Source organism: Hyperoodon ampullatus (genome assembly GCF_949752795.1).
Source record: "Hyperoodon ampullatus genome assembly, chromosome: 4".
Taxonomy (NCBI): domain Eukaryota; kingdom Metazoa; phylum Chordata; class Mammalia; order Artiodactyla; family Ziphiidae; genus Hyperoodon; species Hyperoodon ampullatus.
This window is the reverse complement of record NC_136917.1, coordinates 146688468-146706646: the sequence shown is the minus strand read 5'-3', so window position 1 is coordinate 146706646 and position 18179 is coordinate 146688468. Positions and strand designations below refer to the sequence as shown.

The following is an 18179-nucleotide window of genomic DNA, read 5'->3' as shown; positions in this document are numbered from 1 at the left end:
ATCTTCTTGTGTTGGTATGAATTTACTGACTATTAACTACTTATTTATAAGCCTGCTCCTGGGTGCATCTCACCTACATTAAACCATCCCAACCTCCTTCCTCCTTCATTCAACAAATAATAATTGCCCATTAACTTTTCATAGTATTATTGGAATTTGTTATTGAAAGGAATTTTAGGCTCATACACTGCCAATGCCAGACTTCAATGGAGATTTTACCATTGAGAGATGAATTCAGAAATAAATCTTTCCCTTTTGTTTATCAATCACCCCTGACTATATTGACAACTGCAATTTCTTGGTATAATAAAAAATGGTCAAAATTAATAATATCACAAGGATTCTAAAACTGCCTTGGTAGCATGCTGTCTCCCATCCCTAGATTTATTACCTAACTACTATAATGTATCGGTGAACTGACACCAAAATAGTGCATAGATATAAGCCACAGTCACCTTGGGGACCCAGGAGCTCATACTTAGAAAGACAAGCATCCACATCGAAATGTCTGCTCCCCAAAAACACCCACGTGAAGCTTTCAGACAAAACAAAAATCAACCCATATATTATATAAGAGGCTTAACATGTTATTTAACACTCAGAAATTAGGCTGAGAGGAGGGAGGAAACCTCTAGGGCCTTGATTGGGAGGCAAAAGCAAACTGATTCTAGGCTGTAGCTTCAAACATCTACCAATTAGAATCAGTGTTTTTGCCAGCTATCAGACTCACTTCAACATTTTCCTAAAGATTTTACATTCTGATCATTTATTACATTAACAGACTCTACTGCCACTTATTTAAGATTTACATTCCAATCAGTTAATTATTTTTAATAAATATTTTGTCATTAAAATAATAAACATTTACCTAGCCCAGTGCTCTGTATGAAACATCTTGATTAAGCTAAAAACAAAAAATAAAAGGATACGGTACTTCTATAAATATTCTGCTGTTTTAAAATGATCATAATATACTGTTAAGTAGGGAAAATCAGGTTATATTTAAATGGTCCCTTTTTTGTTTTTAAAAGTATGTCTATTATTAAATATGTAAGCACAGAAAAGAGTCTGACAATTATATGCTAAAAAAAAACAAAATTCAACCCAGTAAATTCAAAGCTCTAACTGGCCTTGTTCAACTATTCCTGAACTGGGCAGCATCCCATCTAACAACTAGAAGGCACTCCATGGAACAGTACAAATGGAAGGCTATTTTAGATAGGAGGGTGGGGCAGGGAAGTCATTAGCAAAAGGGGGAAAAAGGGGGGGTGGTTATTTGGGGCCAGGACATCTTCTTTTTGGAGGAAGGCAACTGCAGGGGTCTTTACCATGCAGATTGCCTCTTCTTCTTTGCGGGGGTGGGGATATGTAGAGAGGACCCACATGACAGATCACCTCATTGGTGCTGACCAGAAAATTCCAAGCTGGTTGATTAAAATTACATTTCTGAAGAAGGTAGAAACTGCAACTGAGGCAAGTAGTAAGTCTAGGTTTGGTATCACGGGCTTTATTTAGCACAAGTGATGCCATTTGGGGCCTGTGGTTTTCTCTTTAGCCGTACAATCCTTGATGAGGGAGAAGGAGGACAAACAGCCAACAGGAAATTTCTCTTTCTGCTTATTTGTCTAAATTGTGGGAATTTTTAAAACAATAGTTATATATCACTTTCATAATCAGAAAAGAAATTTCCAGTTTGAAAAACAAAAATCTAATAGAATGAAACCTCCTTGCCTTGCTGAATTGAAAAGAATAATCTGAGGGCAAAGGGAGTATGGGTAAAAAAGCCATACATGGGTGAAGTTATTCACTGCCCCTGCTACAGGGGTAAAGTTGCGGCAGTGTCCAGGGTGGAGAAGTCAGGGAGGGTGGGGAGGGCATGCTGGGAAGGGTGAGCCAGAATCCCGAAAGGCAAAGGGTCATAACAACGATGGGAGCCCAGACCTTCAGGAACCAGCCCTGCTCTGCCCCTCAAGCCCCTCGGGCTGGCTGTCTGCTCTGCCTGGAGCACACAGTCCCTGAACCTGTTCAAGTGTTTGCTCAGATGCCATCTTCTCAGCGGGTCTACCCTGCAAAGCACTCTGGTTAAATAAACTTTAAGAGCTGCCCCACAGCACTCCTGGCCCCCTTTACTCTGTTCCATTTAGCTTCACAGGGCAGTGATTTTTCTCTTTTGTTTTACTTTTGTATCTCTGGCAACCACAACTGTGCCTAGCATTGTTCGTATTATTATTATTATTATTATTATTATAATTACTGACAGTACTAGTGTAGTTTTACCTTATTGTTATAACCCTTCCTTTTCTTCACGGCACAACTCAGATTCAATAAGTAGTTGCTGCATGAAAGAATGAAATGCTAAGACTTAGTTGTGTACTGAGCACCATTCTAAATGCTTCATATGTATTTACCCCTAGATGTCCGTGCCGCGCATTTTTTTTCCCTTCCGTGCCCTCCCGACCCTCACCTCTTCTGTCACATCGCTCTTCACCTTCTCTTTGTGCTTTTTCACCTTGTTTTTCCCCTGGAAATTTTGACATAATTTTTTTATTTTTCTATCGCAACACACCAGCTACTTCTAGATTGTTGGTTTTACACATGGCACAACAAGCCTTCCCACCTGATATACACACACACACACACACACACACACACACACACACACACACATATCATCCCCATCAGAGGCAGGGGAAACGGTATTTCTAACCAGGCAGAGAAGACTTCAAATCCTAGTTTTGAGGACTGAATGATTTAAAGGAGAGCCCTAAAACATGAAGTTTGCCCTAATTCAGTAAGAGCAGTTTTATATTAATTTAGGTTTATCTTAGTTCAAGTGAAATAGTAGGTGTCTGGAGCCGCTAATAAAGGTCCATTCTTATCATCCTTTTGAAGTGAAAAAGAAATTAGAAGAAAAGGAAGCTGAGGAAAAAGAAGAAGTTTCCCCAACTGAGCTTACGTCACCTCTCCCCCCTCCTCCTGAACCAGAAAAAGAGAAGGAAGTCCACCCTCAGCGTGAGCGATCCAAAACTCCTGCTGCAAAAGGAAAACCAGCATCAGGTGATTGACAGAACAATTTCTAATCCTGTTTGCCAGTTTCTCATTTTCATTTTAGAAAAGAATTATAAATTATAGTACCAGTCCATTTATCTAGATTCAGGCTTTGAGCAACTTCAGTCATATGAAAGCAAGCTGTCTGCTCAGATGAAGAGGAAAAGCAGTAGTCATGGCTGTCACAAAGCAGAGGTACTTTACTGTGTGGGAAGGAATGTAGAGTCCTCACACCCAGATCTACCGATTAGAATAAGACCACAGATGAGAGGAGGGAAGGCGCAGAGAATACCAGAAGGAGCTTAGAGCAGATCAAGAGGACAGACGTCTATTTGCACAGTGATAGAGTTGTGTTTATGTAAAAAGCAAGACCATCTTCAGAAAATGAGAGTTAGCACAACCTGTTGTCCACAGGAATAAGGAAACGTACCAAGAACATTCTTTAGAGACTATAATTTATATGTAACTGTCACTCTTCAGTGCTATGTGATTATAAAAGGCTAGAAACAAGCACCTGACATCTCAGTAAACTTGTATATTTATAATATATAACATACATGAATAGAGTTTGTATAGAGAATATTTTTGAGCTTAAGTCCTTTCTAGATCCTTAACCACTAAGGACCATTAAGTTAAGTGGTAGACAATATAATGACAAAAGTAAAATCCTCAATTGTTGAAATGTGTGATATTGGGAGAATGCCAGGATCAGTTTGGTGCTGTGTGTATGAAACAAATGTGGCTCTAGTGGCTGGTTTTAGCTTTGTAAGTAGCTGGCTGTGCAGTTACACAAGTCTACCTAGGTATTCTTGGTATTGTGTCATGATTGCATTTCTAAACTCCCATAATATTTCTACTTCGTGGAGATTTGAGATGGGTCTGATTTTTTTAATTAAATTTATTTATATTAAACAAATACACTCGAAAACTTTAATAACATATTTTATGGTCTATTAAAGACCATTGTACTCCAATAAAATGGGGCTTAACTAAAGGCAAAATATGCAAATTCTAAAAAAAATATTTTATCATATGAAACAATAAAGCACAAAGCAATTAATTAACCATACATATTTTCCCCATCAGAAAAACAAAGCAGTGGTCTGCAGGACAAATGGAAACCTTAAAAATGCTGTTTAGCCAGGGGAGACAGTTTCCACAGAGGCTCAAGGGAGCCTGGAGTTACCCATCTAGGCTTTTAACCTATGGCCGTGGCCTCCCCTCCCTTTCCTCCCCTCAGCCTCACAGTCAGGAGTATCTGTGGATTGGAGCCATTCCCTGAAACCCATCTTTAGCATTTCTGGTTACAACATGGTTCAGTCTTTAAATTTCTTAGGTTTGCTCGTGAAATTAAATAAAATTGTATACTTGAATACTGTGCATTGGAGGAATAATAAAGCTATTGTTGCTTCAAAGAGTGTTTGTATCTGTCTCTTTTTTCCACCAAGGGCAGGGTTAGTGCCTGATCTTTAAAAATGTATAGAAGAATTAATGCCCAGGGGCCCAATTGCTGCCTTCCAACTGCAATGCATCATTGCAAGGAGATCTCAGTGCTAGTAGATGTTGATGAGGCAATAGCGCAGGCTGTGCTGCCCTTACAGCTCAGGGAAGCTGGGATAAATGATTTTAGGAAGGGAAGTTCCCAGGTTTGTTTATCTTTATATAAATAACTTACAGTTTTTTTCAAAAGAACATACTTGCAGAACTAAAAGCCTAAGGCTTCTGAACAAGCCCAAAGCAAACATCCAATTACAATCTCCTTTAAAAGTTAAGAAGAAAAGAGAAATTATTTACTAAAAAAAAAAAAGTGTGGAAATAGGTAAAGAAAGAAGCATAGTGCACTGAGCACTAATAGTCATTTTGTCCAAACATAGTTCTACACTGTATATGGGTCTGTTGACCTGAAACAACTAGACTGCCAGATATTTCTCCAGCAAAGATGGGTTTATTCAGAATTAGCAGGAAATTATAATTCGGGGTCTACAACCATGGCAAGCCATGTGCAAGTCTCTGCATGACAAGGGAAGGAGACTGCTTCTATAGAGGGGAAAAGGAAATTGGGAGGGCCATAGTACTTGATGAGTCCATGGCTTTTCATTGGCTGAGTCCTTGCCAGGAAAGAAGAGGAGTCTTCCTTCCTCCTGTTGGGCGATGCTGTCCTCTTAGGGCATGAGAGCTCCCTCTTCTGGTTTCCTGACTCTCTTTATTTGTGCTTTCTGTTTATTAATTTTTTACAGTTCTGTATTTTATATCTGCTTCAAATGCACTTGAGATTAAATTTGAAAAACTTCACAGTTATGTCCCATTAAAGGGTTTATTATCAAGTCTACTACCAAATGTCAGAAATTAATTTAAAACTAAAGTTCTGAGTGTGACAAAGTATGGTAGTGCTTGCTATCCATGCTGCTAAGAATATATTTTGCAATTTCAGAATACATTTTGGAAATAATTTTAAAAAATAGGCAGAGTTCATGCTATCCCCAGCAGAAATTAGACTTGCTCACAATATTTTATAAGTTCAACGTCTTAGGTGTCTCTATTTTTACCTCCTTTGCTGTTGCCTTTTGCTAAAGTTTAGAGCTAAATGGTTGGTTACCCAGAGTATTGTTATTAAAGGAGCTAAGAGCTTATCTAGACTTTTTTTATTAAGCTTATTTCTAAGAAAAAAAAAAGCAACTAATTCAAATGTTTGGATTTATTTATTTATTTATGAATGAGTTTGGTGTTCAACTATTTGGATGTTTAAAAGTCCTTTAATGGAGGTTAACAAAGTTTCAAGTTTAATCCTTTCCTTCACTTGTCTTATTTCTATGGGATTTTGGTTTTTGGAGCTGAGATGTTTAAATGTAAGTGATATGAGTTATGTATTTCCACATTTTTATAACTAACACTTCTAAATACAAAGAATAGGTCAGATGATCTCTCCATCACAAGCATTTAAATTGTCCCATATGTGCATTCTACCAATGAAGGAAAACAAAACAGAACAAAACTGTAGCCCAGGGCAAAGGGAGGAAGACGACTGAACTTGTTTGGTAAAATTATGTGGGATGTAGTGATTTTTTCAAAGAACTAATTATTATTTGGGATATCTTATTGACCTCCAGTTCATCAGTTTCCCATTTTCCCCTTTCCAGTATATTTTTGAATTAGATTCCAGGGAACCCAGCGTATATATTCCCAAACCATCCTTTGCATTACAAGTTACAGTCAATACACAGTGGAATGTAGAAGTCACAAGGCAACCAAGTGTGGGGTCAATAGAAGTTCAAGGATGCTCCATAGCAAAGCAATGTGGTTATTTAACTCTTCTTCAAGGTGTTTTGGCATCATTCTTATCACAGACCCAGTTGTCTTATTGTATAGGGATCATTCCAGTGAACTATATCCAAATAGAGCCATCTGCTTCAAATGGACTTGGGACTAACTTTTAAGATTCTGCAACTGTGTTGCACTAAAGAGTTTACAATCAAATTCACTACCAAATGTTGATATTAAGCTTAGGACTCAACTTCTCAATGTCACAAAATAGAATAGTACTATCAGGGTTGCCATTCAAGAAATTTCAATCCACAGTCTGTCTTCAGATTAATTTTAACTCACAGTAAAGGCCTAAGCCATTTTAGGCAGTTCACAAATATAACTGTTTTTGAGAAATAGCAATTGATTGCTTACAAATCATAGCCCAGGATATTGAAGAAAATCATCAATGATATTTATGTGTTGAATTTTGTTTAGAACCCTCTCATGGTAATCAAGAATATCTTCAGGAAGGAAAAGGGAAGAAAAGCGAAACTTCACTCAAAAGAAAAGGTACAGATTAAGATAGATATGATTAAATATAATTCTGCATTTTATAATTTTCAGTGAAAATAGCTATATTTATGTAGTAGTATACACTGAATACCTCTCTCAGGCATTTGTAAACCATAAGCCCTTGCCAATAAAACAGAACCTCAGTGTTTCTGTAGCCTGGGTCTTAGCAAAGGTCCTGCTGAGAAAAGTGATGCTTGTGAGGAATAATTTAGAGAATATCTAAGATACAGAACATCCATTCATCATAGATATTATAGGTGTTATCCTTGGGCTAAGCTATGCCATCAGAGAACTACATGCTGAACCACATTTTCTTGAGTCCCCCATAGAATTGCTTTCACTGATAAGCACTTTGATATAAAGTCCTCAACACAATAGCAGTGGGGGTAAAATATTTATTATACCAATATTAACCTGGTATTTTATTTTCTGAAGGGATAGTGTGCCCATTACATCATTCAATCACCCCTATGTGAAATCCTAGGTGGGAAATTTCATTCAGAATCAAGGAACTGGAAAATCTTTCTTCCTCTGCATGGCTAGATAATTAGCACCTCTAAATGATAGCACTTCCTTTTCTGTTTTGGCTGTCTAGAAGTAAAGAAACAAATTAGTGTCTATAAGATTTTAGTATCTGTGCAAGGACCTAGATCCCAGAGTCTGCTTTCTAATTCCTCTCCTGGTTTTGACGTTCTACTTTAAGTTGTATTCTTCCTGACCCTAATTTCTTTTTTTTTTCTATTTTATTTTAACTATTTCTGTGAAATAAGGAGGATAAAATTTTGTAAATAATTGATAGCTGGTAGAATAAAATAGGCTTTAAAAAGCATATTAGTTAGATTGTACATTGAAGCTGCTACACCAACCAATTAAAGATTGAAATGCAGTTATGGACACATACAGTTGACTTTTGCAGGGTACATACAAAGGGGGTTGTCATGAAGTATGTACCTTTGTTTTTCATTACCAATTGCCAGTGTAGTAGCAGCCCAAGATTGTGCCATGTTCACAAAATGATGGGCTTAAAAGGATCTTTATTTTGGCATTTAAAGATGCATAACCGTGATTCTCAAAGAATCTTACCCTTCTCTGATTATATGACCTGATAGGCATATATAACTAGAGTCATTGGTGAGCTAACACTGAGATGAAAAATTTACCTATAATTTTGGCTATAATTTATGCTCTGCTCTATCTCACCTGTTTACAAATAGGAGAAGAATTTTCACATTTACATTATGCATCCCTTGCTTTCTTATTGTGATAAGCAAAAGCAAATGAAGGATCAGCATAGAATCATCAAAAATAGGAATTAAATATATTTATGCATATTAGGTGCCAAATCGTCAAGTTAGACATAATAATTCACATGCTTTGAGAGCATCCTTAGGTGAAAGTATACACACTCAAGCCATAAGCAACTACAAGTTCAACCAGTAAAATATATATTCACTGGAGTCATGTAGTTAGCTCAGTTTAAGTACCTCCAAGAACTTTCAAACATTTTTTTGCTTTTATTTTACTATTGTGTTTCTATTTCCATAAACACAGTTTCTACTGTGTTCAATAATATTTGAAATAGATAAACTCTCGATCAATATTTAGAAGTCTTTCTTTTACATAGAAATGCTGTTGTTTTGGCATGTATAACAGGATTTCCTTCGTTAAGAGGAAGTCTTAATGATTTTAATTCTTAATATTTGGAACTAATTCCATTGGGGGTGAACACTATTGATTGATTATCTGTTTACCTCACAGGCTGTTTGACACCAATTATACTGAAAACATCTCTTATGGTTTGAGGAACCGTCTCCTTTTTCATTGCTTCAGACTTATCATTATTTCCTGCTATTGGCATCTTTGATTCACCCCTATTTTTCTCTGTGTTTTAGATTAGTCCCAACTTTCTCCCTCCAAAATCTTGACACTGAAATGCCATTTGCAATTGTATTTATGGTGTTCTTAAAGCATTTCTTATTTTCTTCAACCATTTGCCATGGCCCCACTTTACTCCTTCATAAAATAAGGGCTTTTCAACTCTATGACCTGACGTAGGAGGTGTTAATTAAGGGCTAAATAAAGAGTTTTCTTTAATCAACCAATTTCAGAAAATGCTGAGTTACACCAAATTAAAATGTTTTTCATCTCAACTGAGACAGATGTCGATATAGATATGTATCTCCTGTAATCATCTATCTCTAAGTCAGTAGGAGATACACTATGTAATATCCCAAAACATTGTGGCTGCAGAACTCTCTCCTGGAGGGGTATCCATTGGGACTAGAGCTCTGTGGAATAAATGTTTGGAAATCATGTCCTCTTTAGTTCTTCTGGCCTGCCCATGTATTAGTATTGGGACTGTTCCAGTGCTTGCCTTCTGATCTGACTTAAAGTTTAAGTGCTACCAGGCCACATAGCAATAAATATTATGTCAACGTTATAAACATTAATGACATTTAATTGGAAAGACATGGAAGAACAGAGAAAAAAGATGAAAGTGAAATGGAATTGAAATACCTAGATGCATCTACTAACATGGTGGCTCTCTAAGCTCAGTCCTGGAGCAGCAGCATCTGCATTACCTGGGAACTTATTAGAAAAACAAATGCTTGGTCCCACCCCAGACCTACTGAATCTGAAACTCCTGGAGGGGCCCAGCAATTTGTATTTTGATGAGCCCTCTAGGGAATTCTGGTGATCCCTAAAGTTGAAGGACTACTATATTGATACTCAAGACTTATTGTTCTATTTTAGCCATTGGAATATCAGAAACATTCAGTTATTTCTAATGTATTACTTATAATATGTCCTGTTCCCCAAAATATTTAAGTTGGATTACAATTTTAAAAACAACGTGTATATAACAGTACTTTGAAATAGAAATAAAAAAGCCCTAAGTTTTTCTAAGATTAATTTCTAAAATACATTTTTTATCACCTGGGACCTTAAACAGAGGAGAGTATGTGGTGCAATGTACAAGGTCCTAATAGATTTTAGAACACATGCAAAACACATTAGGTTTCATCTGAAAGTTGATGCCACACATCAGAAAGTTGATGATTAATTTACAATCATGGTTCAGATATCAAAATTCAACAATCTCCTTTGATAATATAATTCATAATCATACTAACAAACTACCTCTTATGGAGTACCTACCCTACGCCAGGCACTATACAAGATAATTTTTATAATCTTGCATAATACTCATAACCACCTGTGAAGTATAAATGATCATTTCCCACTTCAAAGATGAGGAAATGGAGAGTCAAAATAAATAAGGTAGGGCTTCCCTGGTGGTGCAGTGGTTGGGAGTCTGCCTGCCGATGCAGGGGACACGGGTTCGTTCCCCGGTCCGGGAGGGTCCCACATGCCACAGAGCGGCTGGATCCATGGGCCATGGTCGCTGAGCCTGCGCGTCCGGAGCCTGTGCTCAGCAACGGGAGAGGCCACGGCAGTGAGGGGCCCGCATACCGCAAATAAATAAATAAATAAATAAATAAATAAATAAATAAATAAGGTAGTGTCTGTTAGGAATCATTAACCTATGAGAAGGGAAAGTTAGAGCTTCTTTACACTTTGGCGAATGTAATCAACACTCCATATTAACTCTTAACACTATTCTCATAGCTTCCCTGGATTTTGCCTTTATACCATCATCTAATATAATTTAGTTAAATAATATTATTTATGCTCTTTAGTATAAGTCTTTCAATGAATTGATTTCTCAGACTGTAGCTTTTAATAAAATTTTCACCACAAGTAGAAAAATTAAATTGTAATTTAACTGTAATGCAATTTAAATAGAACACAGTCTTAAAATCAATTTATGAGCCAAGCAAATAGTAATAAAAGAACTACTCTAAAGCTTGCAAATTTCTAAATATCAATCTAATGAACACTTTTGAACATGAATTACATCAATAGACACTAAAAGGCAATAAAGTATGACAGTCAAATGCATGGAGTCTGGAGCCAGCCTGCCTGGGCCAACATTCAAGCTCTGCCATTTACCATACGAGTGACTTAGGGCAAGTAACTTGACCTTAGTGAGTCTCAGTTCTCTCCTATGTAAAATGAGGTCATAAAAGTAACTTCTCTGTGGCCATAGTAAGGAATTAGTAAATATACAAAAAAGCAGCTGGAACAGAATCTGGCTCAGAGTAAATGGGGCTAAATAAGTACGGGATATGATTATTGACTCCAGACCAAGTTATTAAAGACTGTGGGCAAAAAGGGGAATCCTTTGCAAAATTGACTTAAGGAGTTTCCAACGCTTATCACTGAGTATAATTATACTAAAATCAGGTCCAATAAAGGATTCCAAATAACCAGTCCTCATTACTTTATAGTTGTCCACGTTCCATATCTCCAGCTCCACATAGACTAACAACATGAACTCTAGGACACCAAGGAGAGAAAACTTTTCCAAAATACCTTCTCAATAGCGATTTAGAGAATAAGCTGATTCATGTTCCATCTCTGGCTCCTTACCTGGCACTGACCTCTTTCTCTTCCTGGCCACGTTGCTACACAGCAGAAATTTTCATCTTATCCAAGGCATCCTGAGCCTCCACTTCAGTCACCAACCAGAGTCATTTTTTGCTGAACCAAGGCAATAAGAAAGCCATCACTGTTAACCAGTCTTCTAACTTCTACCTAGGGAAACCCTTAATTAAGCCAGATCCTACTAGGAAATATTTTAGGACTGAAAGGTAATAATAATGCCTTTCTTTAAAATAAATCAGACTTTTCGCATCTTTTCCTTCTTCCTACAATCCTTTCATCTCCCTGAGTAGTGCCAACTTAATCTGAAAGTGTTCTAGTTTTCTTAATGTCCTCTCATCAATTGATGAAATTTATTCTTACCTTTACTGAGCTCCTACTATGTTATTTTCTTTGTTCAAGCCTATTGCTCTATTGTTTCAACTTTGACCATTTCTTTACAGATAAAATGATTAAATAAATCCCATGTCCTAAAATTACATTTTTCTTTTGACCTTATTTTATTTATACTTGTTCTCGCTCCACGTGCTTCTGTGTAATACCATTAGGTTCTTATAACTGGACAAAAAAAAAATTTGCTAAAATCTATATTTACTATATGCTGAGCATAGATTACTCTCCAGAATTTTATGCATGAAGAATGGCCACACTGAGGACTCAGTAATCCACTTCCAAATGAAAGCAAATATCTTATTAGAAACTGAAGTCTTCATATGGTTGCATGGATGGTGCAAGGAATGACCCTCATGACATTTGAGGTGTCAATAGATTTTGTTCAAAAGTGGCATCTACTTTCACTCACTGTGACATAGATACATTTTTATTCATTCAAATCTTTTACCCTTGCATTTTCATTGTTAACAATTAGATAAAAGTTAAATGAAATCAAAGCACATCGTCCAAAATTGTTCTCTGGCTCCCTTAGTTTTCACTGAAGGATCATGATATGTAAGAAAAGAAGAAAAAGGAACTCATTCCAGTCTCACTTTTATAATTACAAAGTTCTCCTTAGGAATCCTCCTTTGAGAAATTCATCTTAAAGTGGCCATAGTACTGTCAGTTTTATCTCACCAGAGATTCAGTTCAGAGAATGAAAAATTATCATATAGAAAAATATATCAAGTTATGAACATTTTTGGTTTTCACCTGAAAAAAGATGCTCTTAAATTTTTCTAACTAACAAAACCTAGATGCAACTTTAAACTTGTAGATGACGAATACTGGTTTTAATTGTATAAGTAGAAGTCATTTAAACTGTTCATATGACATAATTAACAGTATCCCCTCTACTTATAATCCATATATTTTAAACTAATATAAAAGTGGAAGATGTATTTACTTTTCTAAACAGCATTATCATTAAATAATACTCATTAAAGAAATATATTTTGGGGAAAGAAAGTGCTGCAAATTCTGTAGGCATCTATAAACTGCATCTAAAATCTTAATAAGGAAACTGAAAATAAGTGGAATTTAAACTGACTGAATTTCCAAACTATAACTTTGGTCCTTTAAGGAAATATCAGTGCTTTCTGAGTTAAGGTAGTTTGATCAGTCACAAGATCTTTCAGACCATAAGGGTACTGCTTCACGGGTCTGGATTCCCCCCGGATGTTCTCACAGAGAGTGGGGCACACACCCTTTCTGGATTTTGAGCTGAAATTAGACCTCTTTCTCTTCCTCCTCCTCCACCTCCTTTTCTTCCTTCTCCTCCTTCCTCTCTCTTTCCATTCCCTCTCCTTCTCTCCCCTCCCTTCTTCTCCTCTCTGCCCCCCCCATGCCTTAATTCAGCCAGACCTACGGCACAGCAGTCGCCTTCATCCCTACACACTGACTGTAGAAAGAGATATAGTTTCCCCACTCAAAAGCCCTCTGTCTCATCCAGGGAATGTGGGAATATTCACGAGGTACCCCTTCTCCTCCCCTACATCCCTCACTCACTCCTACAATAGCATTCTTTCTCCCTGCTCCTCCCCTGGTTTTCAAAGAACCCCAAGAGCACCACTCCTGTTATAGCTACCCTCTTTCTCATTCAGGGTGAGTGTTCAATTTGCCAGTTTTTGCAATAGTAAATAAAATACACTTTTCTCTGGTGCCTAAACTTTGTAAAAACCATGTGTTCATTGTGGAAGCAAGGACAGAGATGAAAATAAAATATCAAGTTATTTTCCATAGCTAATTGGACAAGAGAAATTGCATTGCTGTAAAAAAAAATTGCTGTTGGTATTATTGGTTAATTTGGGGGCTATAGAGAATGACGTTTTTTATTTTTTATTTGATAAGACTGCCCAAAGTTGCTTAAAAAGTAGTTAATGAATTGCCTGAGATCCATGACATCATAGGTTTATCCATCCACCACAATCTGGTCCCATTCATCTCCTTGTAATGGCATGATTTAATATGCATGTTTAAGGTTCTCCCAGAGGAAAATCTCCAGGAGGGAAAGTTCCAGTAAAGAAATCACCTGCTGACTCTACAGATGTGTCACCTGCTCCAGTAGTGCCACCCCCATCTAAGCCAGGATCAGAAGAATGGGTTTATGTGAATGAACCAATTCCTGAGGTACGGCAGTTTAGACTCAAGCTAGTAGAATCTGTTCTTTCTCCTCTTTATAGGAAGATTCACACCATTATTTGCACCATCCAAAAGGCCTTTTGTAGCTGGTAATATATATATTCATCAAAAAGCCGAGGTGATCTTTTGAGAATACTCACTGAATCACATCCCATGCTTTCTCTCCTCCCTAAAGTTTCTGAGTCATGCTTTGAGTGGCTGTTGAGTGCTGCAATCAGGGGAACAAATGGGTTCTTTGAGGACCAATTTTTACCCCAGGGACAAGCAGAGATGCAGTTTCCTGGAAGAATATCTTCCCCAGAACACATATCCAGCAAATTATAGCCCTCCAACCATGCTCTCATGCCCACAACATAATGCTTTCAAGTGAAGTTTAACCCCTGACTTTTTAGAAGTAGAAGGAAAATTTTGAAGCTAACTAAACTAATAAAAGAACAGAGAGCTATCTGGCCTGAACTCTTTAAATGGGTACCCTAGTGTCAGGCAAGGAGATGCCCACGTGAGCCCTGGAAGCTGCATTCAGTTCTTTATGCTCTGACAGCTGCAAAGCCCAGTTGTCACCTAGGCAAATCAGGCTGCTTTAATAGATACATCATCTTGGGAGAATCACACAGAATGGTCTTTCTTTTAAAACTTTTTTAAAAGACAAAGAGTTTTTTTGAAAGACTCAGTCCCTGTCTTCTTAATTCCAGTCCTCCATGGTTTCTTACTCTTATGAACTCTTAGCCCTGACCATCTGTGCCAGGCACTTGAGACCCAATCATGAATTGCAATTATTATTGAACATTCCTAGGGAAATGTCTTACTTATCTCCTCAATTAAATTGTAAATTCTTTGGGGGAGGGTAGGAACATGTGAGACAATTCACTGTATTCAATACAGAATCAAATACAGTGAAGAGTATGTTAGAGATTCTTGATAAGGCTTTGATGAATTAATTAGCATTGAGGGAGAAATTAGAACAGAAAATATTTGAAGATGAGAACATTAAATGATAGAGTTACAGATGTGTGTAATTACTATCACTCAGCCAAATAGTAGCTACTTTGAAAAAGAAATATATTCAAAAACTGTCATAGAAGCAGGATACAGAAGTGGTTGTTGGGAAGGAGATAAAATTAAAATGATATTTTTTGTAGGAGTTGGAGAGTGAGGGACAAAAATATTAAAATCTAATCCTTAATTCCAAACATTGAAGCTCTTGAGAGAAATAAATTCATAGAGGACAAGAGGGAAATAGACAACATGAGTGAAAAATAAATATTCACACTGAGATATGGCACCAGCTTCCATTGCAGATCTTCTAGTCAGGATCCTGGCAGAAAACAGAAGATAATTTAAAGAAAGTTGAATAAAGGATGATTTATATGTATGTGGCCAGTAAATGAGAAAATCTACAAGGATTAGATTGTTACCCTCAACAAGAGATAGCCCGGAGCACTTATGGCCCCAAGGCCTGAGGAGGTGAGGACAGGGAACAGATGTCCAGACCTCAGGAAGACCTGTGCATGGAGAAGACCACCTGCCAGGGGCTGTGGCCTTCCCAGAGGATGCAGCCACCCACAGTGACCAGCAGAGAAGAGTAGGGAAGCATATAACCAGACCTCATGTCCTTCCAGCTCTCATATCTCTTGACTAGGAGGTGGAAGGCAAGGGAGTTTCCTGAAGTAGTTCACATGAGTTAGCCTCCTAGAGCAATCACTGAGTAGGATGGAGAGTGAAGGATGGGGAGTTGGTCTGGAGGGACGATGGGAGGATATACAGCCTGGACCTCTAGTTACCTAAGTGAAACCAGGTAGACAACTCCTTTTTGCTACAAGCAGAATTAGCCTAGAACCTGGAAACAAAGCACGCCACATGACCTACCCTAGTCCTTTTCTACTCTAAGCTTCTCACACATGAGCTGCACAGCTTACCTACTAATGGAGAGGAAAAACAGATGCCCAGTTAAATGAATTTAAATTTCAGATAATCAATGAAGTATATATAGGCATCCTATACTTTATTTGGCAACCCTAGTTCCAGGCCTTCCAGGGACCCCAGATATATCTTACCTCAATAGGCATGGGGAAGGAGACAGAGTGAGAGAAAGAGGGGGATTGCTTCCATACCTGGCTCTCTCAGGTGGAGGCAACAACCAAGTTCAAGGGAAGCCTGGGTCCTTATCCCTCTGCCAGCCCCAAGGGAAGGTTCAGAGACCACCAAGGAGGCAGTGGAGTGATGATAGGTCTTTGCTTTCTAGCTTCTGAAGCTTGGAGGATACTTGCTTTGGCTGCCCAATTTCCTATTATGCTTCAGTCAATGAGGAGAAGACTATTTAATTGGAAAGGATAGGTCTTAACATCTAGTCACATCACATAAGTTCAAGTGCCTAGACCAAGAAAAATAACATCCCAGAGAATTAAATAAACTACAGATGGGACATTATTGATAACTCATAGAAATCACAGAAGACACAGGAGAATCTAGAAGACCAGATGTGGGCTAATGACTAAGTGTTTAACAAAAGGTGGACGGGATTTAGTAGCATACAAGACCAATGATCCAGACGTTAATCCCTGACAAAATTGGAAAGAAAATTATTAAACACATGCCTCTGAGCACTTGTAACATACAAAATGATCACCCAGAGGTCAGACAGGTTTACTAAGACTAAGTCCTGCTGAACTGGCCTGTTCCTTTGCTTTGATAACAAGGTTGAGTAGCTGGGTCAGAGAAGTACCATGAACATAGTATACCTTGAATTCAAAATAGTATTTGGCAATTTCTCATGAAGTTCTTGTAAATAAATAAGAACTGTGAACAGGATGTTAGTTCAATTAGGTCCATTCCTAGGTGGTAACTCTCCTCGCACAGAGTGTTAATTAATGACTTGAAGTCACCAAGAGGGAGGTTTAGTAGTCAGCTTACTTAAAATGGTCTTCAGCACCACTCTGGATACCACATCTTCTAAGAGAGATCATGAAAAACTAGAAACCAGAGAGGCACTCTAGGTAAGAGAAAGGTGTTAAAATAATTTCAGAGGAGTATTGAAAGAACTGTAAATGTGTATGATAAATGAATACTTGAAGTATGGTTGGACATAGAATCATAGGCCTTTAGAACCAGATGAAGCCATCCAGTCTCCTGAAAATTTAACTGATGATAAAATTGGGTTCAGGTGACTCTGCTTACATCTATATTAACATTTGTTGAGTACCTGTCATTTGCAAATACTGTACTAGATGCTGGAAATACAAAAGCAAGTGAGTTTCATCCTGAATCCCAGCCTACTTCTCCTCACCAACGTCTTCAAATATTTGATAGGCTGTCATAGGGAAGATGGTGTGAATGTAGACTGTCCTTCTCCAAAGGGCACAGCTAGGGCTTATAAATAGAAAGTACAGAAAGGCAAATTTCTGCTCAACACAGGAAACATTTTCCACTAACACAAGTTGTGTGACCCTGGAGGGTGTTGCACTGAAATGTGTCTAATGTATCAGTGAGGTCCACAGAGATTGGATAATCTGTTTCTAGATCTCTTGGCATTTCTCAGTTGAAGAGAAAGTTAGCCCAGATGACCTCCAAGGTCCCCATGTGCAAGTCCCTGAATAAATAAATGCACAACCAATAAGGGAAAAATTAGTACAGCAAGTTTATATTAAAATATAATATGTATCTTCAATTTTATTTCAATTTGATTACTTCTTATTTTTCATTGTTTATTTGCATCATTAAAGATAATGTAAAAGAAACTTTATGATTTTCATGGTGCACTTTACAGCAAAGGTAAAACCTCAAGGGAGAATTCAAAGAAATAACTCATCATCACCCTGACATGAACCCTAGGTGTTCTCCAACTTAGACAAAATGTGGGGTCTGTGATTATTCAATTCACTCATTCAATAAATATTTCTTGAGCACTTACTATGTCCCAGACACTGTGGTAGTTATAGGAAAAACTGTTTAGTGGTGAATAAGATAGCAATTCTTCCTGGTTTCATGAGACTGTTGTTCTAGAGGTGAATATAGACAAATAAATAAGCAGTTATAATTAATGCCATCAGTTCATCAGTTCGCAGAGCACCCTGTGCTCAGACATGAAGAATGATTTGAAATAGGAATTAGCTGGGGGAGGGAGAGGAAGGAGGAGCAAGAAGTTTCACAGAGATGCCTTAAGTGGCTGCAGTTGCATCTTGATCTTCTTGCTTAGTAGTGCCCTTTTGACTCAATTACACAGAAGAATTTTCACTTTG

At 37.6% G+C, this 18179-nt stretch overlaps 1 protein-coding gene across 1 annotated transcript in view; it reads left to right on the top strand.

The window, feature by feature from the left end:
* SPEF2 (sperm flagellar 2) overlaps positions 1-18179 on the top strand; it is a gene marked incomplete at both ends in the record, with an annotated part of 167901 nt that overhangs the window by 78132 nt on the left and 71590 nt on the right. Inside the window, 3 exons of the mRNA XM_079702960.1 lie at positions 2893-3057; positions 6787-6861; positions 13784-13932. Of these exons, the coding sequence (XP_079559086.1) occupies positions 2893-3057; positions 6787-6861; positions 13784-13932 (389 nt within the window). The remainder of the gene's footprint in view (positions 1-2892; positions 3058-6786; positions 6862-13783; positions 13933-18179) is intronic.